General features: G+C 57.2%; 1 protein-coding gene across 21 annotated transcripts in view; it reads right to left on the reverse strand.

The window, feature by feature from the left end:
• Positions 1-2620: 2620 nt before the first annotated feature.
• Positions 2621-21382, reverse strand: part of ABLIM2 (actin binding LIM protein family member 2) — a 152328-nt gene continuing 133566 nt past the window's right edge. For 20 of the 21 annotated variants that reach the window (XR_009503401.1, XR_009503400.1, XR_009503395.1 and 17 more), the window contains 4 exons: positions 20071-20125; positions 18630-18695; positions 18384-18464; positions 4306-4394 (listed from right to left, as the gene is read on the reverse strand). Coding sequence is in view for 1 of the 21 variants with exons in the window: in XM_059923664.1 (XP_059779647.1) it covers positions 4281-4394; positions 18384-18464; positions 18688-18695; positions 20071-20125 (258 nt within the window). In the remaining 20 variants the exon portion in view is untranslated. Of the gene's footprint in view, positions 4395-18383; positions 18465-18629; positions 18696-20070; positions 20126-21382 lie in introns of all 21 variants that reach the window. The other variant, XM_059923664.1, reaches the window with a different exon arrangement.

A 21382-nucleotide genomic window follows, 5' to 3' on the forward strand; every position in this document is an offset into this window, starting at 1 on the left:
GGGAAGGTTGGTGCCATTAGCAGACACCAAGGCTGGCGTGGAGAACGGGGCGGGACTTGGCTTGGGACTTTGGGGTGGGCAGTTCCTTAGAACCCGAGACAGCTGGGGCTCAGGTGGGGGTGTAAGCTCTGGGGGGCACGGGCTGGTTGTGCATACCTCCAGCACCCGGGACAGTGCCAGGCGCAGACGGGGGCTCAGCAAATGTACTCTAAATGACCCTACACACCAGGCACCAAACGGACACTCCACTAGCCAGAATGACAGGACCCGAGCCTCCTGCAGCAGCCGGTCTTTCCGGTCAGGACACTGGAAGTTTCTAATCTTCCAGGTCTGCACTGTCTAATCGGCAGCTGCTAGTCACGCGTGGCTACTTAAACTGACCTTTAAACTAATGAAAACTTAAAACTGAATTCCCTAGTCACACCTGTCACGTTTCAAATGCTAGTGGCTGTCATACTGGACAGTGTGGGTACAGAATGCTTTACAGAAAGTTCTACTGGGCTGCGCTGCTCTAGAAGCACCGATACCAGGAGAAACTCTGGGCTCCAGTCCTGTTACCAAATATTCCAATGACGGGTCACAGAGCACTGTTATAAAACTGCCAGCCCTCTTGGAGGGAAAGCATCAGTAAACAGGTAAGAAGAATGTGCTGGGGAACTATATTCAATATCCTGTGATAAACCATAATGGAAAAGAATATGAAAAAGAATGTACATGTGGGTATAACTGAATCATTTTGCTGCACAGCAGAAACTAACACCACATGGTAAATCAACTATACTTCAATAAAGTAAATTTAAAAATTAAAAAAAAATTAAAAGAAGAGAGAAAATCCAAGATGTCCCCAAATCAAAGTGAAACTGTAATTTGGGAAAAAAAGAAGAAGAATGTGCTGACACAGGGGCAGGCATTGGTGGGGAAATTCCTAGAGTCAGCAGAGGGGCCTGTCTGAGGTGAGAACTTCAGAGCCAAACCAAGAGGGGAGAGAGGGGCCCTGCCTGGAGAAGAAGCACGCCCCCAACTCCAGGAGGGAGGAGAGCGCGTGCAAAAGCTCAGGGCTTGTGCCGAAGGAAGGCAGCGTGGCTGTGACGTATGGGACAGAGGTCGATCCTGTGTGGAGCAGGGAGAGGGGAGAGCGGGGGGGTCATAGAAGGTGCTGTTGGGAGCTTGACATGATCCAACTGATGGTTGTAAAGCATCACTCTGGCTGTCTGTGAAAAATGACAGGTCCAGGAGGTGAGAGTGGGGACAGAAGGCTGATTGGGAAGCTGGGTTCACCCAGGTGAGAGGTGAGGGGGGAGGGAATATGGTCAGGGTGACCACATGTCCAGTTTGCCTGGGACAGGCCAGGTGTATGCTGTGTCCCTGGGTCATTGGTAACGGTGCCACCATCCACTCTCAGGATGTTTTCTGATCTGGATAATTCCATGACAGTGTCTGCTGAGATGGAGAGATACAGAGAGATGCTTCAGGGTGGAACCAGGACCTCCGACAGGCCGTCCTTGGGGGTGAAGGAATGTGCTGGTTTCTGACTTGCAAACCCGGGTATACTAAAATGGGGCAGATTGTGTACATGTGGACGGGCTTCTGGGGCTTTATGAGAGTCATTAATGTCATTGGAATAAGATTAGAAACTGCTGTGGATTAAATGTGTCCCCCAAAACCATATGCTGAAGCCCTAATCCCCAGTGTGCTGGATTAGGAGGGGGCCTTTGGAAGGTGATTAGGTTGTGAGGGTGGGCCCCTCACAATGGGATTAGTGCCCTTTGAGAAGCTGAGCGAGATGAGAAGAGAGATGATCTCTCTCTGCCCTGTGAAGACACAGCTCACACATCTGTAAGCAGGAAGCAGGCTCTCACCAGAACCCAATCGTGCCAGCACCTTGATCTTGGACTTCAGACTCCAGAACCAAGAGAAAGAAATCTTTGTTGTTTAAGCCCCCGGTCTATGGTTTTTGTTACAGCAGCCTGAGCAAACAAAGGTAGAGATTATAAAGCATTCCATCCCAGGATGACATCTGCCGACCTGCTGGGCCCTCCCTGGAGGGAGCCCGGCCTTCGTTCTCTTCCCTTCCTTAGCCATGTGCTCCAGCCATAACCAGCAACCCAAGTTTCCGGAACCTGGGAAGCTGCCTCTGGCTCAGTGTCCACTCCTGCTGTTCCCTCTACCTGGAACACCCTTCCCTTCCTTGGCCTCTGGGAACACCTCCTCATCTGTCAAGAATAAGTTTGGCAACACCTTCTCAGAAAGCCCGGCCCCCTGACCTCTGGGGTGTATATGGTGCCTCCTCTGGACCTTCTCCAAAGGGTCAGTCTTGTTGTCATTGTCTGTTTGCTGGTCTGTCTCCCCAGCCTGACTGGGGGCAGGCATAAGCATCCCTCCCTTCAGCACCTGATGCCTAGCTGAGGGGCTCTAGAGCAAGCAGAGGGCCCCACCCTTAGGGGCTGCCTCTGAGAGCGCTGTCCCAGGGCGTTCCCGATGCCAACCCCGGGGCCGTCCTGCCCGGCTCTGTGCACGCTTCCGGGGCGACCACTTTCGGCAGATGCTCTCCCCAAGGACTGTCAGTAGAAGGGGGTCCATGCCTAGAAATGACGCGCCTTTATAAGAAGTGGCTTTTCACTTTCACAAGTTATAATACATCATCCTTTATTTTTCCAGGCTCCCCTAGTCCGACATGACGTTCGCTAGTGAGAAACTGGGGGTTTCCAGTGGCCCGGGCTCAGATCGCGAAGTGGAGGGAAGCGTACTAGGTGCTGAGAACTCCCCTCCCTGGCCAAGCCGGGCTGGTGAGAAGCCAGGTGCGCAGAGGGACTGGCGTGTTACGGGGCCAAAAGGAAGCTGAGTGACGTTGACTCACGGATGGGAACATCCAGGACACACAGGAAGATGCAGCTTCACAAAGACGGGGAGGGGGACAGACTCTGGGGACACCTTTGCAGTGTTTCACAGGCCTCTCAACGCATTGACAAACATTCCGTGTCCGGCACCACGCTCTAGCCCACACCTAGTCACAAGCAGGACGTCTTCCAGCGGGGGACCCGCCGGCCTCTTGCCGTGGATACCCTGCTGACTTTGCGGATCTAGGCGGCACCTCCCATCCCGTCTCCCCGAGGGTCTGGCTGCCGGTCTCAGGACCCGGCACGAGCATCCTTCCCTGGGGGTGTCCGTGTTTTATGGGGGAGAAGGGGGGAAGGTGGGACGCCCCTGGCCATGTCACCAAGAGGGCATGGAAATCCTTCATTCTGGGGCACTGGCCGTCAGGGGAGGATGTCTTCTCTCCAAGACTTGGAAAATGACAGCGAGAAAAACAGTGGTGGCTGTATTTTACGCGTACTTACAAATAGCATTGTGGGGGGGGCGGGGAGTGGGTCTGCCTTTTGGGGTACCTGTACGACAGGTCAAAGAGCAAAAAAGCACAAAGAAAACAGACAAGGAGTCCTGTGTATTAGGAACACACCCAAAACCCGAAACCACACAGATGCGAACAGTGGAGAATCAGGCTGGAGGTGTTCCCCTTCAGCGGGACCATAGAATTAAACTCTTTATATATGTCGTCTTTAAGTAGGCTCTACTTTTTAATAAAATAAAAACTTCTGTGTTACTTTAAAGATATCATTTAGGCATCTAAGGGATGATCTGGAAGAAGAATGCAGTGCACGGAGGGCCCTGGCAGAAGCTGCCTGTTTAGACTGAAGTTCCTCCCTAAACACTGATTCATCACAAAGGCCGTAAAAACCGAGCCCCCATGCTTCTTGCAGCCCTGGGTGGCACTCCCCCTGCCTCGGGGGTGGGGGGCCCATGTGCCAGGCCGTGCCTCCTGAGGCTGAACGGGTGAGGGGGGCCACGCCGTGCGCCCGCCCACCCATGACCCTGTCAGCGCCTGTCATCGACAGGCCTCCTCAAATCTCCGGTCCCATCGCCTCTGTGGCCCCAGGGCCCAGCGTGGGGTGGGCACTGCCCGGAGGCGTGGGAGGTGGGCTGCACTTGTCTGTTCCCCCATCTCCGGGGCAGTGACTCGCAGCGTCTCCCTGATGGCAAGCAACAGCGGGGAAGGAATAGTGCGAAGCCAGGCGTCTGGGCCCTAAACTACGGGCGGGAGCGGTGCTGGCAGAAACGGGGGGGCTGCACCTGCTCTGGGACCTCCTCCCGCCCCCAGGCCCCAGCCCGGCCCTTCCAGGCGCCCACCGCCCACCGTGGACACGGAGAAGCCAAAGCCAAGTGCAAGAGGAGGGGTCTGGTGGTTCCCGCAGGCGTGCCCGTGGTCAGGGGTCTCGGCAGCGTCAAAACAGCAGGGCTTTCTTCTTGAGGTCGTTCCTCTTCCAGAGGGCCAGGCGGTCAAACTCTTCCATGCTCATCCCAAACACTTCCTGGAACTCCTCGGGCGACAAGTGTCTCTTCAGAAAAAAAGGAAAACCCAGAGGGGAGCGGTCAGCAACTTCGCCCCTCGAGGCGGGATCTGCAGCAAGGATGGGGTGGTCCCCCTCAGCGCACCCGGGGCCCTCGGGCTCCCCACCTTCCCTCTGTATCCCCATCACTCTGCTTTGCAGCGGACAGAACCAAGCCCAGAGGAAAGAGATCTGGTTAGGGCCCCACGGTGACCAGCTGCAGAACCGGGGCCAGAGCCCTGACTCCTGACACCTACAGACACGTGTCCCACTGCAAAGTTTGAAAGCACACCCGGGAGAGGACTTCCTCCTGCCTGGAAATGGCTGAGATTTCAGGAGATTTGCATATGTGGGCACATTCATGATTTCATTTAATTTTCATGGCTGCCGTTTGAGAGCCGGAAGTGGGTGGTTTATTTCGCCCCCATTTCACAGATGAGGACGCTGAGGTGTGGAAGGCGAGCAAAGGAGCCTCAGTTCAAATCCTCCCTCTTCCCCACCTCTGCTGTGTGACCATGAGTGAGTTTTTTGTGTCTCTGAGCCCGATCCCGGGGGCACAATGGAGAGGCTGAGCAGCACGGTGTCAAGGGCACCTGCACCAGCTAGCCTCTGGAGCCTCGGTCTACTCACCTGTAAATGGGGTCACCCTGGCAACCCCCCCAGAGCTGCGTGGGTGAGTGGGTCAGCGCAGGTCAGCTCTCAGGGCTGAGCCCGGCCACGGGCAGGGCCAGTGTGTGTTGGGCACGTTTGTTAGGATCCGAGATGGAGCAACCTCTGTGGATCTTCCCCTGATTGCCACCCGAATTCTAGACTGTTCCTTGCAGGTTTCTGCTCCCATCAACCCCACATCTGTCTTCCTCAGTAACTCCTTCTTGACCTTCGAGACCCGGCTCGGGTGGGCACGGTACCATCTCCCGGGGGGCTTCCCAGGGGGAGTGAGGCTGTCCCCCTCCTGCCTGGGAGGGCTGAGGGGAAGACGGAAAGGAGGTGGGGGACAGTCTGCAACAGGAGGGGTGGGGTCAAGTTCTGGCCCCAGAGGACCCGGTTCAAATCCCCCCTCTGGCCCCCATTTGAGAAGCGTGGCTTCCGTGTGGCCGTGTGGAAACCAGTCTGGCTGATCTTCCGTGTGCTTAGCATGATCACCGCGCGACCCAGCAGATCCACTCGCAGGTGGATCCCAGAGGACCCAAACTCGCGCGGACACCTGCACACCCACGTTCACAGCGGCATCACCCACAAGGGCCAAGAGCGGCAACAACCTAACTGCCCATCGAAGGACAAATGGATAAACAAAATGAGCTCGATTCAGACTCGGGAACACGGTTCACCCATACAAAGTCGTGAAGCTCTGACGTTCACTAAAACACGGACACGGCCGTTAGGCTGATCCCATTTATACGAAACGTCCAGGATGGGCAGATCCACAGGGCCCAAAACCAGAGTAGTCATTGCCGGGGTCTTGGGGAGGGAAAGGACCCGAGAATAGCTGGTCAACGGTACGGGGTTTCCTGCTGGGCTGATAAAAGTGTTCTGGCATTGGATAGAGGTAGTGGAGGACCTCGTACAACCTTGAGAATGTATTAAACGCCACTCAGTCATACGCTTTAAAATGGTTAAAATTGTGACTTTTATAATTTAAAAAACCCAATTCTTGTCCCCAAAAGAGTGGTTTCCTTACATTTAAAACAAAACACCTCATACTAAAGGTTATTGTGATGATCAAGAGAGAAAACGGTGTGAAGACACATGGTTAACTATGGAAAGCAGAAACTTCAGTCACTGCCACTTGTGTCCTTCGTAAAAATCACCAAATCTGTGTGGCACGCACTGGGTTTTGGAGCCCAGTTGCCGGCAGGATATGGGGGAGGGAACCCAAGGGACCCATTTTTGCTGAGTCACAAAAGGCCCTCCTAACAGAATCTGGGCCTGGGGTCCTCAGAGGGCGCACACACTCTCTCTCTCACACACACACACACACAGAAACATATAGAGACACACACAGACACGCACGGAGACACCCACACATACACAGAGATACACACAGACATACTAGACACACACTCACACAGAGACACACAGACATACACAGATACACACAGACACATCACAGACACACACACACACACAGATACACACAGACACATCACAGACACACACACACACACACACTCAGGGATACAGACATATACAGACACACACAGATACACACACACACACAGACTCCACAGACATACACAGACACACACGTACACACACATAGACATACACAGACACACACAGCACACACACATAGACATATACACACAGATATACACAGACACACACACAGAGACATATACAGACATGGAGACACACACATACATAGACACACAGATACACACATGCTAGACACACACGCACACAGAGACACACAGACATACACAGATACACACAGACACATCACAGACACACACACACACACACACACTCAGGGATACAGACATATACAGACACACAGACATACACAGACACACAGATACACACAGACATACTAGACACACACTCACACAGAGACACACAGACATACACAGATACACACACACAGACTCCACAGACATACACAGACACACACGTACACACACACAGACATACACAGACACACACAGCACACACACATAGACATATACACACAGATACACACAGACACACACACAGAGACATATACAGACATGCAGACACACACATACACAGACACACAGATACACACAGACATACTAGACACACACTGACACAGATACACACAGACACATCACAGACACACACACACACACACACACTCAAGGATACAGACATATACAGACACACAGACATACACAGACACACACAAACACACACACACACCATCAAGCTAGTCTCTGCCAGGGAAGGGCTGTAAGCCGCCTGCTGCCATCTCGGACCTGCAACCAGGAAGAAGGTTCTGGCACATGCCAGAAACGAGCCACCTGCATGGTGCTGACACTGGGGTTTCCTGCCGATGTGGGGAATCCACAACCCAGCCCACGGGGACTCAGAACTGTCATTTCAGACAGCAGCACCCACTTCCAGGTACCATGTCACAACCTTCCCAAGGACTGTGGGTCAACCAAGATGCCCAACGGGAAGCATAAAAGGAAAATCGCGTCTCCTGTTATTGGATGAGTGTTGAGCGGGAGCCTGACACAGGCCGGGGTCCTGAGGCCCCGGGGGGGGGCGTGGCTGCGGGTGGTTCATGGGAGCGCGGCGGGGCAGAGAAAGATCAGAGGCCTGAGCGAGACGAGGGTCTTCAGGGCCGGGCCCTGGGGAGGTGGAAGCAAGGGGAAGGGGCCCAGAGGGGACCGTGAGCAGGGATCCCAGGGGGGCACGGAGCGGGCTCGCGGGGTGGCGCCCAGCGCCCCTGCAGCCTGTGATCTCCTGCTTTAGGGCCCCTGGGTGTCTCCGGGGTTGGGTCTCCCAGGCGGTGACACACAGAGGGGAGGAGAGGGGAGAGCGGCGACACAGGTCACCGCGCTCTAAGCTGGGAAGGGGCGAGCGGCGCGTGAGGGTGACCCTGTGCTCAGGGCCCGGGAGCCTCCCGCTAGCAGCAGGGGGACCACGGCAGGGCCTGCGGGGGGTGGGAAGGGGGCGCAAGGAGTCACTCACCCCGGCACCCACCGCAGGCCTCATGCAGCCCGTCCTCCAGCCTCCAGACCGAGATGTCCTGAGGACTGAGTCCGAAAAGCTGCACAGAAACCCGGGCTCTACGGGCAAGGGGACACCCAACCTTGGGGGCCTGAGAACTGGGGACATGTGGTGGGTTAGCGGGCGGGAGGAGAGGCAAAGGAGAGGACACTCTGGGGCTGGCGCTCCCAACCCTGCTCCCCCCGCCTGGCCCCCACCTGGCCACAGGAGCCCACCCCCATTGCCGGGGAGGCAGCCGGGAGCAGGAGGGAGGGAGGGGTGCTGCACGGTGTCCCAGCTGAGTTCCCAACCCCGCAGCCCTGTCACAATGCCCCGGGGTGCTTGTCACATCTGAGAGTGCCTGCCCCCTCCCCTCCGCCCCCCCAAAACCTCCCAAGGCAGCCTTAGGGGCCCAGGAGCCCGCGTGTGTCACATCCCTCCCAGAGCAGCTGATGGCAGCTGGGTTTGGGGATTCAGGCTAAGGGCAAGTCCTGGGGGCTGGCAGGGACCCCCGGGCTCTGGTCCTGCTTCCTCATCTGTAGGCTGAGAACAAAACTTGGCTGCCTGAGGGCTCTGGAGGGCAGGAGAGGGTCACATGGGGAAGGCCTGGCAGAGGGATGTGCTCAGCCATCCCAGCTCCAGCTGTGTGGTCTATAGTATCTCACCACACCTGGCTGATCCCACGGCCTCCCAGGGAAGAAGGGGCTAAGGGCTCCCACTCCTGGCAGCTGAGAAATTGGTAATCTCTCTCAAGGCAGAGTCAGGGCCCCCCATCCAGGGCTCTTCTTGCCCGCCCGAGTGCCTGCCGCAGCAGGAGGGACGTGGCAGAGCATGGCTGACCCCAGAGGCCAGAGCCAGCTTTCTGACCCTGGCCCAACTCCCCCGGCCGCTGGCTCCTGAAGGCTCCCCTGACCCTCCAAAGCCAGGCACTGCCGAGTTCCCTCCTGAGCCGGCAGGAAGGCAGCCCAGGGCATGGTGCCTGGGCCGAGGGACGTTCCAGGATGGCCTCGCTTCTGGGGTGCACCGGGGAGAGCCCCTGGGGAGGAGGCCATTTTTGCAGCATGGTAGGGGTCCCACACGCTTTGCCGGGGGTCTGCCTACGTGTCACCCTCCAGGGCAGCATCGTGCAAAGACCTCGGGCTCAGGAGCCAGACACACAAGAATCCAGTCCTGGCTCCAGGCCTGTCCAGCTGTGCTGAGTGACACGACCTCAGCTGTGATGTCTGTAAAATCGGAATAATCCTGTCTGTGCCTTCACCCATTCTCCCTCTGCCTGGAATGCCGGCCCTTCCTCCTCTGCCCACGTAACCCCTACTCACTCCCCAGACCTGGGCTTGGGTGTCAGCTCCTCCAGGAAGTCTCTCCTGACTGCACCCGTCACCCCAGGCTCCCAGACCCGCAAGCCTCCTTTCCGTGGTGTAAATACACCACGGCCAGTTTCAAGCTTCCAACGTGACACCCCTGAATGCAGAGCTGGAAAGAGAGGCCCGGGGGCACATCGTCACAGATTGTCCCTCCCGCACACAGATGCAGTAGCGGTTAGTTAGGTTAAGTAACCTCGGGAGCACAGATGGTAGTAAAATGTAGTTGAGAGAATAGGGAGCAGGGAGTGTTGAGTATTTATCACCTTTGCTTTAAATGTAATCTTCATAATCATAAGTTTACATCATTTGTTTTTCAGTAATGGCTGGTTTAACAACCAGCGTGGGAAATTCCTGAAAATATAACAACAGGGGCAGCTCTAGCAGCCCCTGATTTCTGAGCGAGCCGGATGCGCTAGGGGTCCCTCCGTAACGAGCACCCCCGGGCAGGAACAGGGCCTGGGACCCTGCCTGGGGCGCTCCTGGGCGGTAGGGTGAGCGGAGAGAAGGGAGGGGAAGGGCTGGTCCTATGCAGGCGCTCTGCTCTCTCCTCATTCAGGTGCCGGGACGCAGAAATAAACCAGAGCAGGTGCGCCCACCCCACAGAGATCTCACACCTGCCAGGCAGGTGGGTCAGAGCACAGTTAAGTCCATGCGAGGGCCTGGGACCTGGAGGCCTTGATGCCTTGTGAAGCATTGATGACATGCCACCAGCATCTTACAGCCAGAGGTAGTTTTCCGAGGGACGTGATCTGACTTAACCCTGTAACCTGGCTTCATCGCCAAGGGCTCCCTGAATACAGGAATCAGTAACGGCCACTAACCTCTGCTCGCAGCAAGGGCTCATCAAGGGACAGCAGCCGGGAACCCAGGGCACACACGGCTCTGTGCCAGATGCACACGCGCACTCACACCCAGGGAGGCAACGAGTGTGGGAGCTGGTGATGCCCAGAGGACGTGGACCGGGCCACAGACGGGGACATCTCCCGTGTCACCCAGCCTGCAAGTGGCACATTAGAACTCGGACCTTCTGGCCGGGGGTCCAGGGCTCTTTCTGAGAAGCTGCCGCCTGCTGCTCCTTGAGACCACCGTGCCGTTCAGACCAGCAGGTCCACGCAGCTGGGGGGGCTACCCTCCCCTTGGCAGACGGGCCCACGGAGGTCTGTCTACCTGGAAGCCGGGCCATCCATTGTGTCCTTCTGTGGCAGAAAGCCCCACTTTTTCTGGGTCACGGACCCTCCGAAACGACGACGCAGTGGCCCATTTTGCTAGAATCACACACACTCATACACGCAGAGTCCGGGTCCAGGAGGCCTACTCGGGGATCCCAGTTCGGACCCTGAACCCCGCCATTCTCCTGCACTGATGGAGGACCACTGGCCAGGCTCGGGAAGGGACTTTATGAGAGCTGCTGCCATCCTCACCTGCCCTGAGATTCTAGTTTTCATTTTACGACCTCAGGAAACCCAGGCTCGGAGAGGTCCCATGCCTTGCCCGAGGGCGTGCAGCCTGGGCGCCAGGCCAGGTGGCTCGAGATCCCGGGCCCTTCCCTCAGCCCTGACTTCCTGCCCCCTGATGCAGCTTCTGGAAGCGTCCGGGGCTTTGTGGTGGAGGCCCTCGGCCTGCGCTCCCCCTGCTCTGCAGGGTACCCCAGGCTAGCCGCCACCCTGCTGGGATTGGCCTGCCTCGATTTCCCTGCAGGGCATTCCCAGTACCCCCTGCCCACCTCACCAAGTGCAGATGCCCCACGCCAGCCCACCGGCCACTGCCAGGCCCCCTGCTCCAATGGGGGCCGATCGGGTGGGCTCAGGCCCCAGACCCGCTCAGCCTGCGAATCCTGGACCGGCAAGGGCCCACGTTTCTTCTGAGGCCTGGGTCCCACGGTGCCTCCCTGCCCCATCACACTGTACAAGGAGGCCCTGTCTGCAGACAGGAGGCCCTGTCTCACCGTGTCCTTGCCCACCTCTTCCACCACCGTTCTGCTCCACGGTGGGCACCTACGGGTTCTGGAACACGCCAGGCTCTTTGCCACCCAGAGCCTGCAGTGCTCTCCCTCCACTTCACACAGCAGCTCCTCCTCCTTCTACAGGTACCAGTTCAAATGTCCCCCTCCTCCAGAGAGCCCTCCCACATTGCACTAGCCAAGCAAGCAGGCCCCGGGCCATGTATGTCTCTCAGTACAGAGTCACTGCTGATCTCATCTGGTTCTCAGCTCCAGTAGGGCAGGATGGGCCTGTCTGCCATCCTCATCCAGGGACAATCTGTGCTCTTTGCATCCCTGAATCTAAATCTGTGCTCTCACCTTGCCGGCCACACTGCCTCCCAGCTTCCTCTCTCCTCCTTCAGAGCCCATTCCACTTGCCTGCCCTACTCTGCACTGCGTCTCTCTCCTCCCTCCCCACCCTCCACCCCTAAGTCCCTGCCACTTGGCCTGGCCTTGGAGGACTGCTCCTGTTTGTTCTCCGTGCCTCTCCTGGGAGGCCCTAGGGTCCCGGAGGCTGCGGCAGACCCATCTCCCAGACACACCCAGTGGCTGGGAACCCACACTTCACCATCAGTCTGTCAGGTTCTTATCAGACCGGTCAGATGAGTCTAAACAAAGGACGTATTCTTTAACTGCGGGACCTTATTTTTCAGGCACATTCCTACAACTTGGGCTTTTCCTGCTTGAGCAAACTCAGGTGTGCATTTAGCCTCAGGGTCTGGCAGAGGTGGCCCCAGAGGAGCCGCTCAGCCTTGCCTCTGCTGAGCACTCAGAAAGGAGGACCCTGGGGACTCGCCTGGACACACCCTCCTTCCAAACCTGTTCAGCCGGCAGCCTTTGCTCTCTGCATGAGTCAGCCTGGCCAGGCCCTGGTGCCTGGCTGTTTGGCCAAACACTAGTCTAGGGGTGGCTGGGAAGGTATTCTGTCAATGTGGTCATGCCTACAATCAGCGTTTAAGTGAAGATGACCCTCCATAATGCGGTGGCCTCATTCACTCCGTTGGGGCAATCACTGAGGGCTTCCTGGAGAAGGAGAAATTCTGCTTCTAAGTGTCAGCTCCTGCCTGAGTGTCCATCCAGCCTGCCGCTGGCCTGCCCTGCAGATTCCACACTTGCCAGCCCCATGGGAAGCCAATTCCTTAAATTAAATTTCTTAATACATATCTATGTCCTTATCTGTCTGTCCGTCTGTCTACCTGTCTCCTGTTGGTTCTGATTCTCCGGAGGGCCCTGGCTGATACACCTTCCTATCTAAGGAGCCGAATGTGTGCTCTGGGAGGTTGGGGCAAGGAAGGGTGATTAGAAATTCACTTTTAATACTGTAATTAATCCAGGAAGATGCACAGCACAGTGGCCCTGTGTGACTACTTAGCCGGAACCCCAGGTCTGTCCCCCAGAAGCCGAGGGCCTGGGGACGTCCTCCAGCTCCCCCACCCCCACCCCTTCCCACCAAGGCCTCCTCTGCAGCTGCTGCACCGACTTGTGAAAACCAAGTACAGGAACGTGTCAAGTGCTTGGAACAGCCTAGTGATCAAGTGCTTGTAAATAAGCCAAATCTGATAAATTCTCAAACATCCTGTTTTTACCCCATATCGGGCATCAAGGAGGGACCTCTGTTCTCCTGGCGGCCAAGCCTGTGGCTGATCCTACCTCCATTCACAGCCAGCCACCTTGCTCTTCCACTAAGTTCTTAGCAATCATTGTTTGGCCAGCCCATAGCACCCCATCCCCGTGGAAACCTTTTTCTAATCCATACTGGCCTACTCGGTTCCCAGGTTGGTAAACTGGGGGTGACATGGACAAAATAATTGAAACCGTGTGCACATCACACCTGCCTGGGGCTCGCTCACGGCAGGTGCTCACGGCTACTTCTGAACAACTGAATAGATGCTCAAACCACCCAGCAGGACAGGCAACAGCGATGTCATCTGACAGGTATGGGTCAGGCTCAGAGTGGTTAAGTAACTGGTCCGCGGTCACACAGCTAGACATTATGGAGACTGGATTCACACCGAGGTCATCCCGACCCTAAGTGCTCTCTCCCTCCACCAGGATGCCACCTTTGGATGGCAAGAGGCTGATGCACGAGCAAAATGGCCACGTCTTTCGGCAAATGCCGGGCAGCTGGGCAGAGGTTTGCAGGAGTGGCCTCAGGTAAGAGGACACTTGAGTCTGCCCGGGGCAGGCAAGGCTCTTCCCCCTCAGAGTGGAAGCTCCTGGCACAGCCAAACGCAGGAAGGATCTGAGACCCTCCAAGGCATGAGGTCCTTGGGTGCCAGGGGTAGGCGTTGGGACCCAGACCCCCCCAGGACAGAAAGTGCTGGATCTCAGGGATGGTGTAAAACTGGCCCCGGACGGGTCTCCCCGGGAAGCCTGATCCTGGCTCTGCGCATTGGGATCACACGATTCATCTGACTGCCTTCTATGTGACAGCGCTTCCAGAGCGGCGGAGGACTGCCACTCTCCTTCCTAACACCTCCATGAGTCACCAACCTTTACTGAGCACCTACTGTGGGCCACCAGGTGCCTATGTGGCGCCTTTCTCTTTGTCAGGCTGAGCATCCTGAATTCCCTTGTCTGTGCCTCACAGGCCAGAGCGACAAACGTCATCAGAACCTGGGTTCGTCCTGCTGCACCGAGTGACCGCTACTTACCCAGCACCCCATCCCGACAGCCCGGAGTCACGCCAGGCGTGCCCCTGCCCCTCCCACTTTGACCTCCCAAATAGGGCCTGAATCTACCTGCCTCTCACCTCCGCACTGCCACCACCCTGTCCAAGATGCCATCATTTCTTGCCCGGACAACCCAACCGCCTCCAAAAGGTCTCCCTGCATCCACATAGCCAATTTAGGCTTCACAGGGCAGCCTCGGGGCGCTGTTTTACTTACGTAATCAGGTCATCCTGCCGTGTAAAAGCCTTGCCCTTCCTAGAAACCAAACTGCTTATCGTGGCTCAGGGCCCTAACAGGCCTGGCCCCTCCTGCCCATCACCCGCTCAAGCACAGCTAGTTCCTTCTCAAACAGGCTATGCTGCCTCCTGCCCCAGGGCCTTTGCACCTGCTGTGTCCTCTTCCTGGAATTCTCTTCCTACCTGCCATGACTCACCTTACGTGCAAGTGCACGTGCACACACACACACACACACATGCAGGCACACTTACTGCACCCAGTTAACTTTTACCCCCTTTCAAATGCTCACAGGCCCACCTTCCTCTCCTTTAGAGCCCTTATCTTGGTGTATAACTTCACACACTCATCTGGGTCATCAGTTGATTGACGTCTACCTCCCAGCAGGCGGCGTCTACGGGCAGAGCTCATGCTGGTTTCTGCTCATTGTGCGTCCCTAGGGCCCAGCTCAGTGCCTGGCACGTGTTCACCAAACCACTGAGACTCAGCCAAGTACTCTGGCAGTAAAGGATGGATAACAAGCCTTGACCATTTGACGGACAGAGTGGTCCTCCTTCCAGGGACCAACCCTACAGAGGTGTGTGGGCACCACCAGCTGTCTGCCCACGTCCATCTTCTCCCCTTGCTGGGCACACAGCAGACCCGCAGCTTTGCCATGTGACCGAGCCCCAGCCAACGGTCTGTCACTCCACAGCCTGGCCCCTGGGACCCTCCCCTGTGTGGAACTGAAGCCTAGCAGGACACTGTGGGGCTCCTGGGCACGGAAGCCTTTCTGTGCCCCCTGTTCCTTGTTTGTAGGGATCAGACTCCAGCCTCCATGACCTTCCCTGAGTTCCAAAGGGCAGATTCAAACAGTTGCTAATCAGGGAAGGGATGGGATGCAGAAACAAGGGAAGAACAGCCAAGAAACGATAGTGCAGCCTTGGGGCAGGGTCTTGGTTCCACCTCAAGGAATACACATAACAATATATTTTGAGCTCTTTATCGAACTAGAACCCCAATAAATGGAAGATGTCAGTATTCTTCACTCCAGAAAAGACCACCTGAGGCCAGAATAAAGGAGTGCAGGCCCTGCACACACCCTAATCTTATCAGCAATCCCCCCCCCCTTGAACCATTGCTAGAAAACTCCTCATCAAATCCACCCAGGTTGGGACATACAGTTTTTGGGGGCAGGAGCCTGCTGTGGCTCCCTTTGCCTGGCAAAGCAATAAAGCTATTTTCTTCTACTTCACCCAAAACTCTGTCTCCGAGATTCAATTCAGCACCAGTGCACAGAGGCCAAGTTTTCGGCAGCAGAACAGGACGCAGGACCACCTCGCAGCCATCTAAAAGGACGGGCGGATCCGCATGAATTGGGATGGAAAAATGTTCACATAAAATTTCAGAGAGAAAAAGCAGATGTCAAACTGCATAAACAGTACGAGGCTACTTATCCAAAAGAGAATTCAGTTATCTCTGGGTATTTGTGCCAAAAAAGAGATTTCCGGAAGCATGTCCGCCCCGGAGCTAACAGGAGTTTTGACTCGGTAGGGGAATTCCATGTAATGTTTACGTTCTTCTTTGTGTTTTTCTGGACTTTTACAAGAGTTATGAATTGTTTTTATATTAAAAATAAAGCTCTCTCCCCTGAAATAAAAACATTGGTGTCCCTTCCTCTCCTGCTGGGATGGAGGCCCTCCTGAGCCCCTCCTGAGCCCCTCCTGGCTCACACCCCAGCTCCAGACCCTGAAGACTGTGGGACGTGCCCCGTTTGTGATAATGCTTCCAATTTGCCTCCTGGCTTGACTGAGATCAGGAAGAGAATGATTACAGAGGGGCGCACCCTTGGGTGTGTTCTTGGAGATTTGGGTGATTAAACGCATTACCCCGTCCTCCAAGGTTTTTTTTTTTAAAAGGGAAACATTTACATGTATTAACCACTTGATATTTTGCACCTTCACTCTGTACTGTAGCAAAATAAGGGGTGGGGTATGGGAGTTGGTTAAAGCGAACCCCAGACCCAAGAGGGAAGCAGCAAGTCCCAAGGGGCGGGTGGTCCCGAGGCTGCTGTTGTGCAAGGAGCTGGAGCAGCGCCCCTCGGTGGGAGTCAGGAGCCCTCAGGGCACCCACGCTTAAGGAACAAACATGCAGAACAATGGGAGCCCTTCAGGCGGGTCCTGACTGAGTCACCCAGCAGCGCAAGCCTCCTGTTTTACAGCAGTGGGACAAGACCACACCCTTCACAAGGGCTCAACTTCAGCAGGAGCCAAAGAGTGTGTCCCCTGCAGAGGCAGCGGGGATGGTCACGGGTGAGGCCCAGGAAGAGGCTGCCTAGGACCTCGCCTTCCAGAGCACCGGGCAGGCATCCCTTAAGCTTGATTCGGGGCCTGCTCTGAGCACCTCCACGTGCTCCCCCTGCCCCCCACTCACACCCCAGCTTCCGAGCCGGTCCGGCCGCCCCGCCCCCAGCCCCGGGAGTGACCCGCACTCGTCCTAACGGGTCAGGACATTCCAGTCGTCCTTCCTCTTCTACGGGGTGAGGTCCAAATGTCCTGCTAAGTGGCCAGCCTCCTGAGCAAAGGCCCTGGGGTCGTTCGGCTCTGTGGTCCTTTGCTGGCAAGATGCCGCCCACACCCTGGGGAGTCCAAGACTCAGCGGGTGGGCTGCACTGCCTGACCACAGCGTCCACGGGCTTGCTGGCCGTGCGGCTCCTCCCCCCCGGCCTCAGCTCCCCACCTTCCCGCAGCCAAGCCCTTGCTGCTGTGTGAGCCCACCATCATCCTCCCTGTCTCTAGGTCCCAGGTCCCAGAGCCCCTCTAGGAAACCCCACCCCCACCCCGAGTCTCTTCCCTGCAGACTCTGAGCCCCGGGGGAGGGGAGGTGAACATCTGTCCATCAGTCAGGCCAACACACACAGAGGAAACATTCAGGAGATGGAAGGAGGGAATCTGGGTCTGGAGACATGACTAAGCCCCACCCGAAGGGACCCGTCAAGTCGTACGAGCTGGCAATTCCCCTTTAGCTTAAACCACTTCGGGTCAAGTTCCTACTATTGCAACAGAGAAGTCAAAATGGACACGCCTCCCCCAACTGCTGCGGCCACACCGGCGTCCCTGTCCCCTCCTTGCCACCACTACCCCGTACCCTGGGCGAGGGGCTTTATGTGACCTCTCGTGGCTACAGCCACCCACCCAGTGCTTATCAATATCCTCATCTTAAAGGGCGGAGATCAGGGCGCCAGAGCATCTGTCTGGACCACCTGAGACGGGGCTTCCTTACAGATCTGCCTGCTCTCCACTCAGATTGGCTCCCACCTGGCAGCCCTCCGGAGCCCCGGGGCACTGCTGGTGCCCCTCAACCACAACCACGCCCCTACGGCTCCCTCCCAGCAGCCACCTGAGCCCCCGCCCACACAGGCAGCAGGGCAGGGGCTGGCGCTGGCCGGACACACACTCTGCCTCAGGTGTTCCCAGCCCCCCGGGCACAGGTGGGGCGGCTGGCCCTGGGCCTTGAGGAGCCTCCAGAGCCCTCACCCCAGTGAAACCTTCCTGACATGGCTCGGGAGGTGAAGTCCATTGCTGGCCCTTGATTTCCTTGTGGGAGGACAGTGAGGATGGATGAAGTACGCACTCTGGCCACTTGGGACCGTGGCTCGTGGTGGGGCCCAGTCAACAGATGTCTGTGCCCTTGACCTGCGGGTCTTTTAAACATACACTTGCTCCCAGAGCTCAGTATTATTCAAGATCGGGGCGAGAGTGGTCAAACGGGAAGCCATGAATTGGGCCGATTTTCTGAATATCAGCGCTCGGGGAAGAGGCGAATGTTACCCAGTTAAGCACAGTGACGAAGGCTTCCCTGCCCCAAACCGCAAGCAGCTGTGTCCCACTTTGCACAGCCATCTTTGTTGGGTACATGACCACGTTCTCCGGTCTTTGAAACAACGAGGGACCTTGACTCTAAGCCCATCGCCGGGCACCGCGCGGTCGCCACAGGGACCTTGGGGGCGATGAACGTCGACTTTGTGGACGTCAAGGCAGCTGCAGAGACTCGCTCGGCAGACGTGACCCTCCACCCCTGGGGCCCCCCTCACCTCCAGTCTTGTCCGGTCCACATCTTTGGGCAGCTTCACGCGGATTCGGTTTGTGACAATGAGGGCGTCATAAGGATAGATCTGCGGGGAGACGAAAGTCCGGGTTCACTCAGGAAGCAAGCATGTGCGGGGACAAAAGAGCCGAGCCCGAGGCCAGCAGAGAGGTACATACTGCATCTGACACACACATTTCACAGGGAAATGTCTGCTTTTCACAGGGAAAGCACAACAAAAGGAACTTTTAACCTGGGCAGGTGCAGCTCGGCAGCTGGAGGTCAGCGCAGGAGCGGGCGGCCCCTCTTACCTTGTATTCTGTAAGAGAAAGCAGAGACCACAGGGGCTGGGTTAGAACACGCACGAGCTCGGCCCAAAGGTGGAAGCAAGCCCGTCCAGGACCCCACCCTGCGGCGGGCCGGGCCTTGCGGTCTCCATCCCTGCCCGCAGCATCCTCTGAGCTGCAGGGGGACGGGCTCTGGGATCTCCGGCGGGAAGCCAGGGGCAGGAGGTTAGGAGCAGGAGGCATGGTCGGGAGGCCGGAGGCCAGACTGGGAGCCAGACGCGGCACCGTGTTCTCCCTCAGCTGTGCTGCTGTCTCCCTGGTGGTCCGGGCCTGCCTCGGTTTACCCCCGTGGAGACAGGCAGCCTTGCTGGGGTTGAACCCCCCTGCCTCTTACTGTTTTACCTTCTTTACCCTGTAGCTACTCCTTTTCAATACAGAGCTCCACATGCTAGCTTTTTAAAAGCTTTTTCTTCCAGACTAAAAGCGGCTTGTTAAAAACTAAAGTTGTACGGATGGGAGGCCTCCGTGAGCACGTAGAAACCACAGGGCAGCATCTCTGGATCTCGGCCACAAGCAAGCCTGTCTCGGCAGGGAGACCCTGGCGAGGGGTTGGGCACCGGCGGGCCGGTCCTTGAATTTCCCCACGTGCCATGCAGGGTCCTGGCCGCCCCAGCTCTGAGCCCGGGGGCCTGGAGGCCACTTAGAGCTCCCTCCACTCCCACATCCAGCGCGAAGCAGCCCAAGAGAGCGGGCTCCGGTCACCCTTGGGGGACAATCATGAGTGAGCATCGCGGGGCCCGGCGGCTCAGGGCTGGCAGAGCCCTTGGGCAGGCGCCTGCCACGTGACCGGGTCTCTCTAGTTACACCAACCTCCCTGCAGGCCACCCTGCTGGTGTGAAGCCCTGGGAGGCCACGCGGAGAGCAGGGCTGGGGCAGGATCTGCCCCAACTTCAGACCCGAGGGCTTTTCACTGTGTCTCTGCCTCCTCTATTGCTATAGAATTTAACAGTAGGTGTTGGGTTGGCCTCAGCCCTGGCGTGGGACGGTCATTCAAACACAGATCTCTCCCCAGGTGACCTGGAGTGACAAGTAAGTCAGGGTGGGGTTGGCAGCGCTCAAGAGGTGAGCACCTGGGTCAGGAACCGGAGGAGCATCTGAGTTAGGAGGTGGGGAGCGCCGGAGGGAGGGGGGAGGAGAGGAAGCATCTCAGGCAACGTTAGGATGGAGGTAAAGCCATCCCTGACCGGGAGAGGCGGGGACATGACTGCCCCAGGCTCCCCGATTCCACCAGGCTCACAGCCTTCTGCCAGCGGCCCAGGTCGGGGGTGGTTTCAGAACGAAACTCGTGGAAACCTGTTAGCGACCCCTGCCCCAGCCAGAGACCCACGGGGTCCCCGCTTCCTGTACCTCGCGTGCCCCAGCTGGCATCCAGGTCTGCTCCACAAGGGGCCAGATTGGCATTCTGGAAGAGAAAGAGAGAGGGCGGCAGGGGCAGGTTGCAGGGGGCAGGCTGTCGCCGGGGTCCTGGCGGCCTGGCCGGGGAGGAGGGTCAGCCCACGGTGCCCACTGAGGCCGGGCTCTGGAAGGGCCGAGTGGCCGCCCACACTCGTCGGGGCTGCCGGCTTCCCACGCGGCGGGTTTGCTCACATACCTCCCGCCGCCTTCCAGGCCTGAGCTGCCCTTGCCTGTCCAGCCAGCTGCTTCCTGCTGTGATGACAGCTCCAGGGCGCCCGGCCCCTCGGCCCGCAGCTGGCCTGGACCCGGAGGGAGGCTCACTCACTAGGGCTACGGCTCTGCTCCCTCCAGACGCACTGTCCCCAGGGGCTCAGGTGGCTGGTGTCCGTAAAGTCCCCAGCACAGACCCCAAGTGTCGTGAGCACCCCGTACGATCACAGTGGCTGTGATTGCTGACGATGCCCAGGGATGGTACCCGGAGGGGGCACGGACCTCGGACCCCGGCCACCTGCCTCAGGTGCCTCCCTCACCTCTCCATGGCACCAGCAGCCAACTCTGATGTCTGGAATTCTCTTTCCCTCTGCCCACCTGAAAAAGTCATCCTGCAAACCTCGACAGAGGGTTCCGGCCCCACAATGCAGGTGCTGAGGCCCCACAGGGTCAGTCAGTCCCTCTCCTGTCCAACTCTGTCTTGGTCCTGCATCCACTGCCCACAGTGGAGAAAAATGTTTTATTTGTGCCCGTATCCCTGGCACCTGGTACAGAGTCTGACACGGGGTCAGGGCTCTTGGCCAGTGCTTCTGGAACTGGGTACAGGGGTTACATTTCCACGGAGAGAGCTCTGCAGTTCAAGAAGGGATTATATTCTTCACCCTTGGGTTGTATTACAGGGAAAGAGCTTTCAGCACTAATTTACTGCAAGAGGTGATAAGTCAGGAGCTGGTCATAGCCCTAGCGAGCGCGGGGGCAGGACGAGGCCTCCGAAAGCACCGAGTCCAAAGTCCTTCATCCTGAACAGGGGAAACTGAGGCCCAGAGATGCCGGGATGAGGGCAGCGAGGCGGGTAAGCACCTAAGTGGAGGGTTGGAGCCGGTCTTTATATTTCTGATACTTTGTCCATCATGGATTTTTCTCATTAATTTGGATTTTTCAAAACATTGTATTACCTTGTTTACCTTGATTACTGAGTCCTTTGGTAAGTGCCCTGAATGCCTCACCTTAGTCCCAGCACTGGGACCCAGAGCCCGGCAACCCTGCACCCACC

The sequence above is a fragment of the Balaenoptera ricei genome, chromosome 5, assembly GCF_028023285.1.
Source record: "Balaenoptera ricei isolate mBalRic1 chromosome 5, mBalRic1.hap2, whole genome shotgun sequence".
NCBI lineage: Eukaryota > Metazoa > Chordata > Mammalia > Artiodactyla > Balaenopteridae > Balaenoptera > Balaenoptera ricei.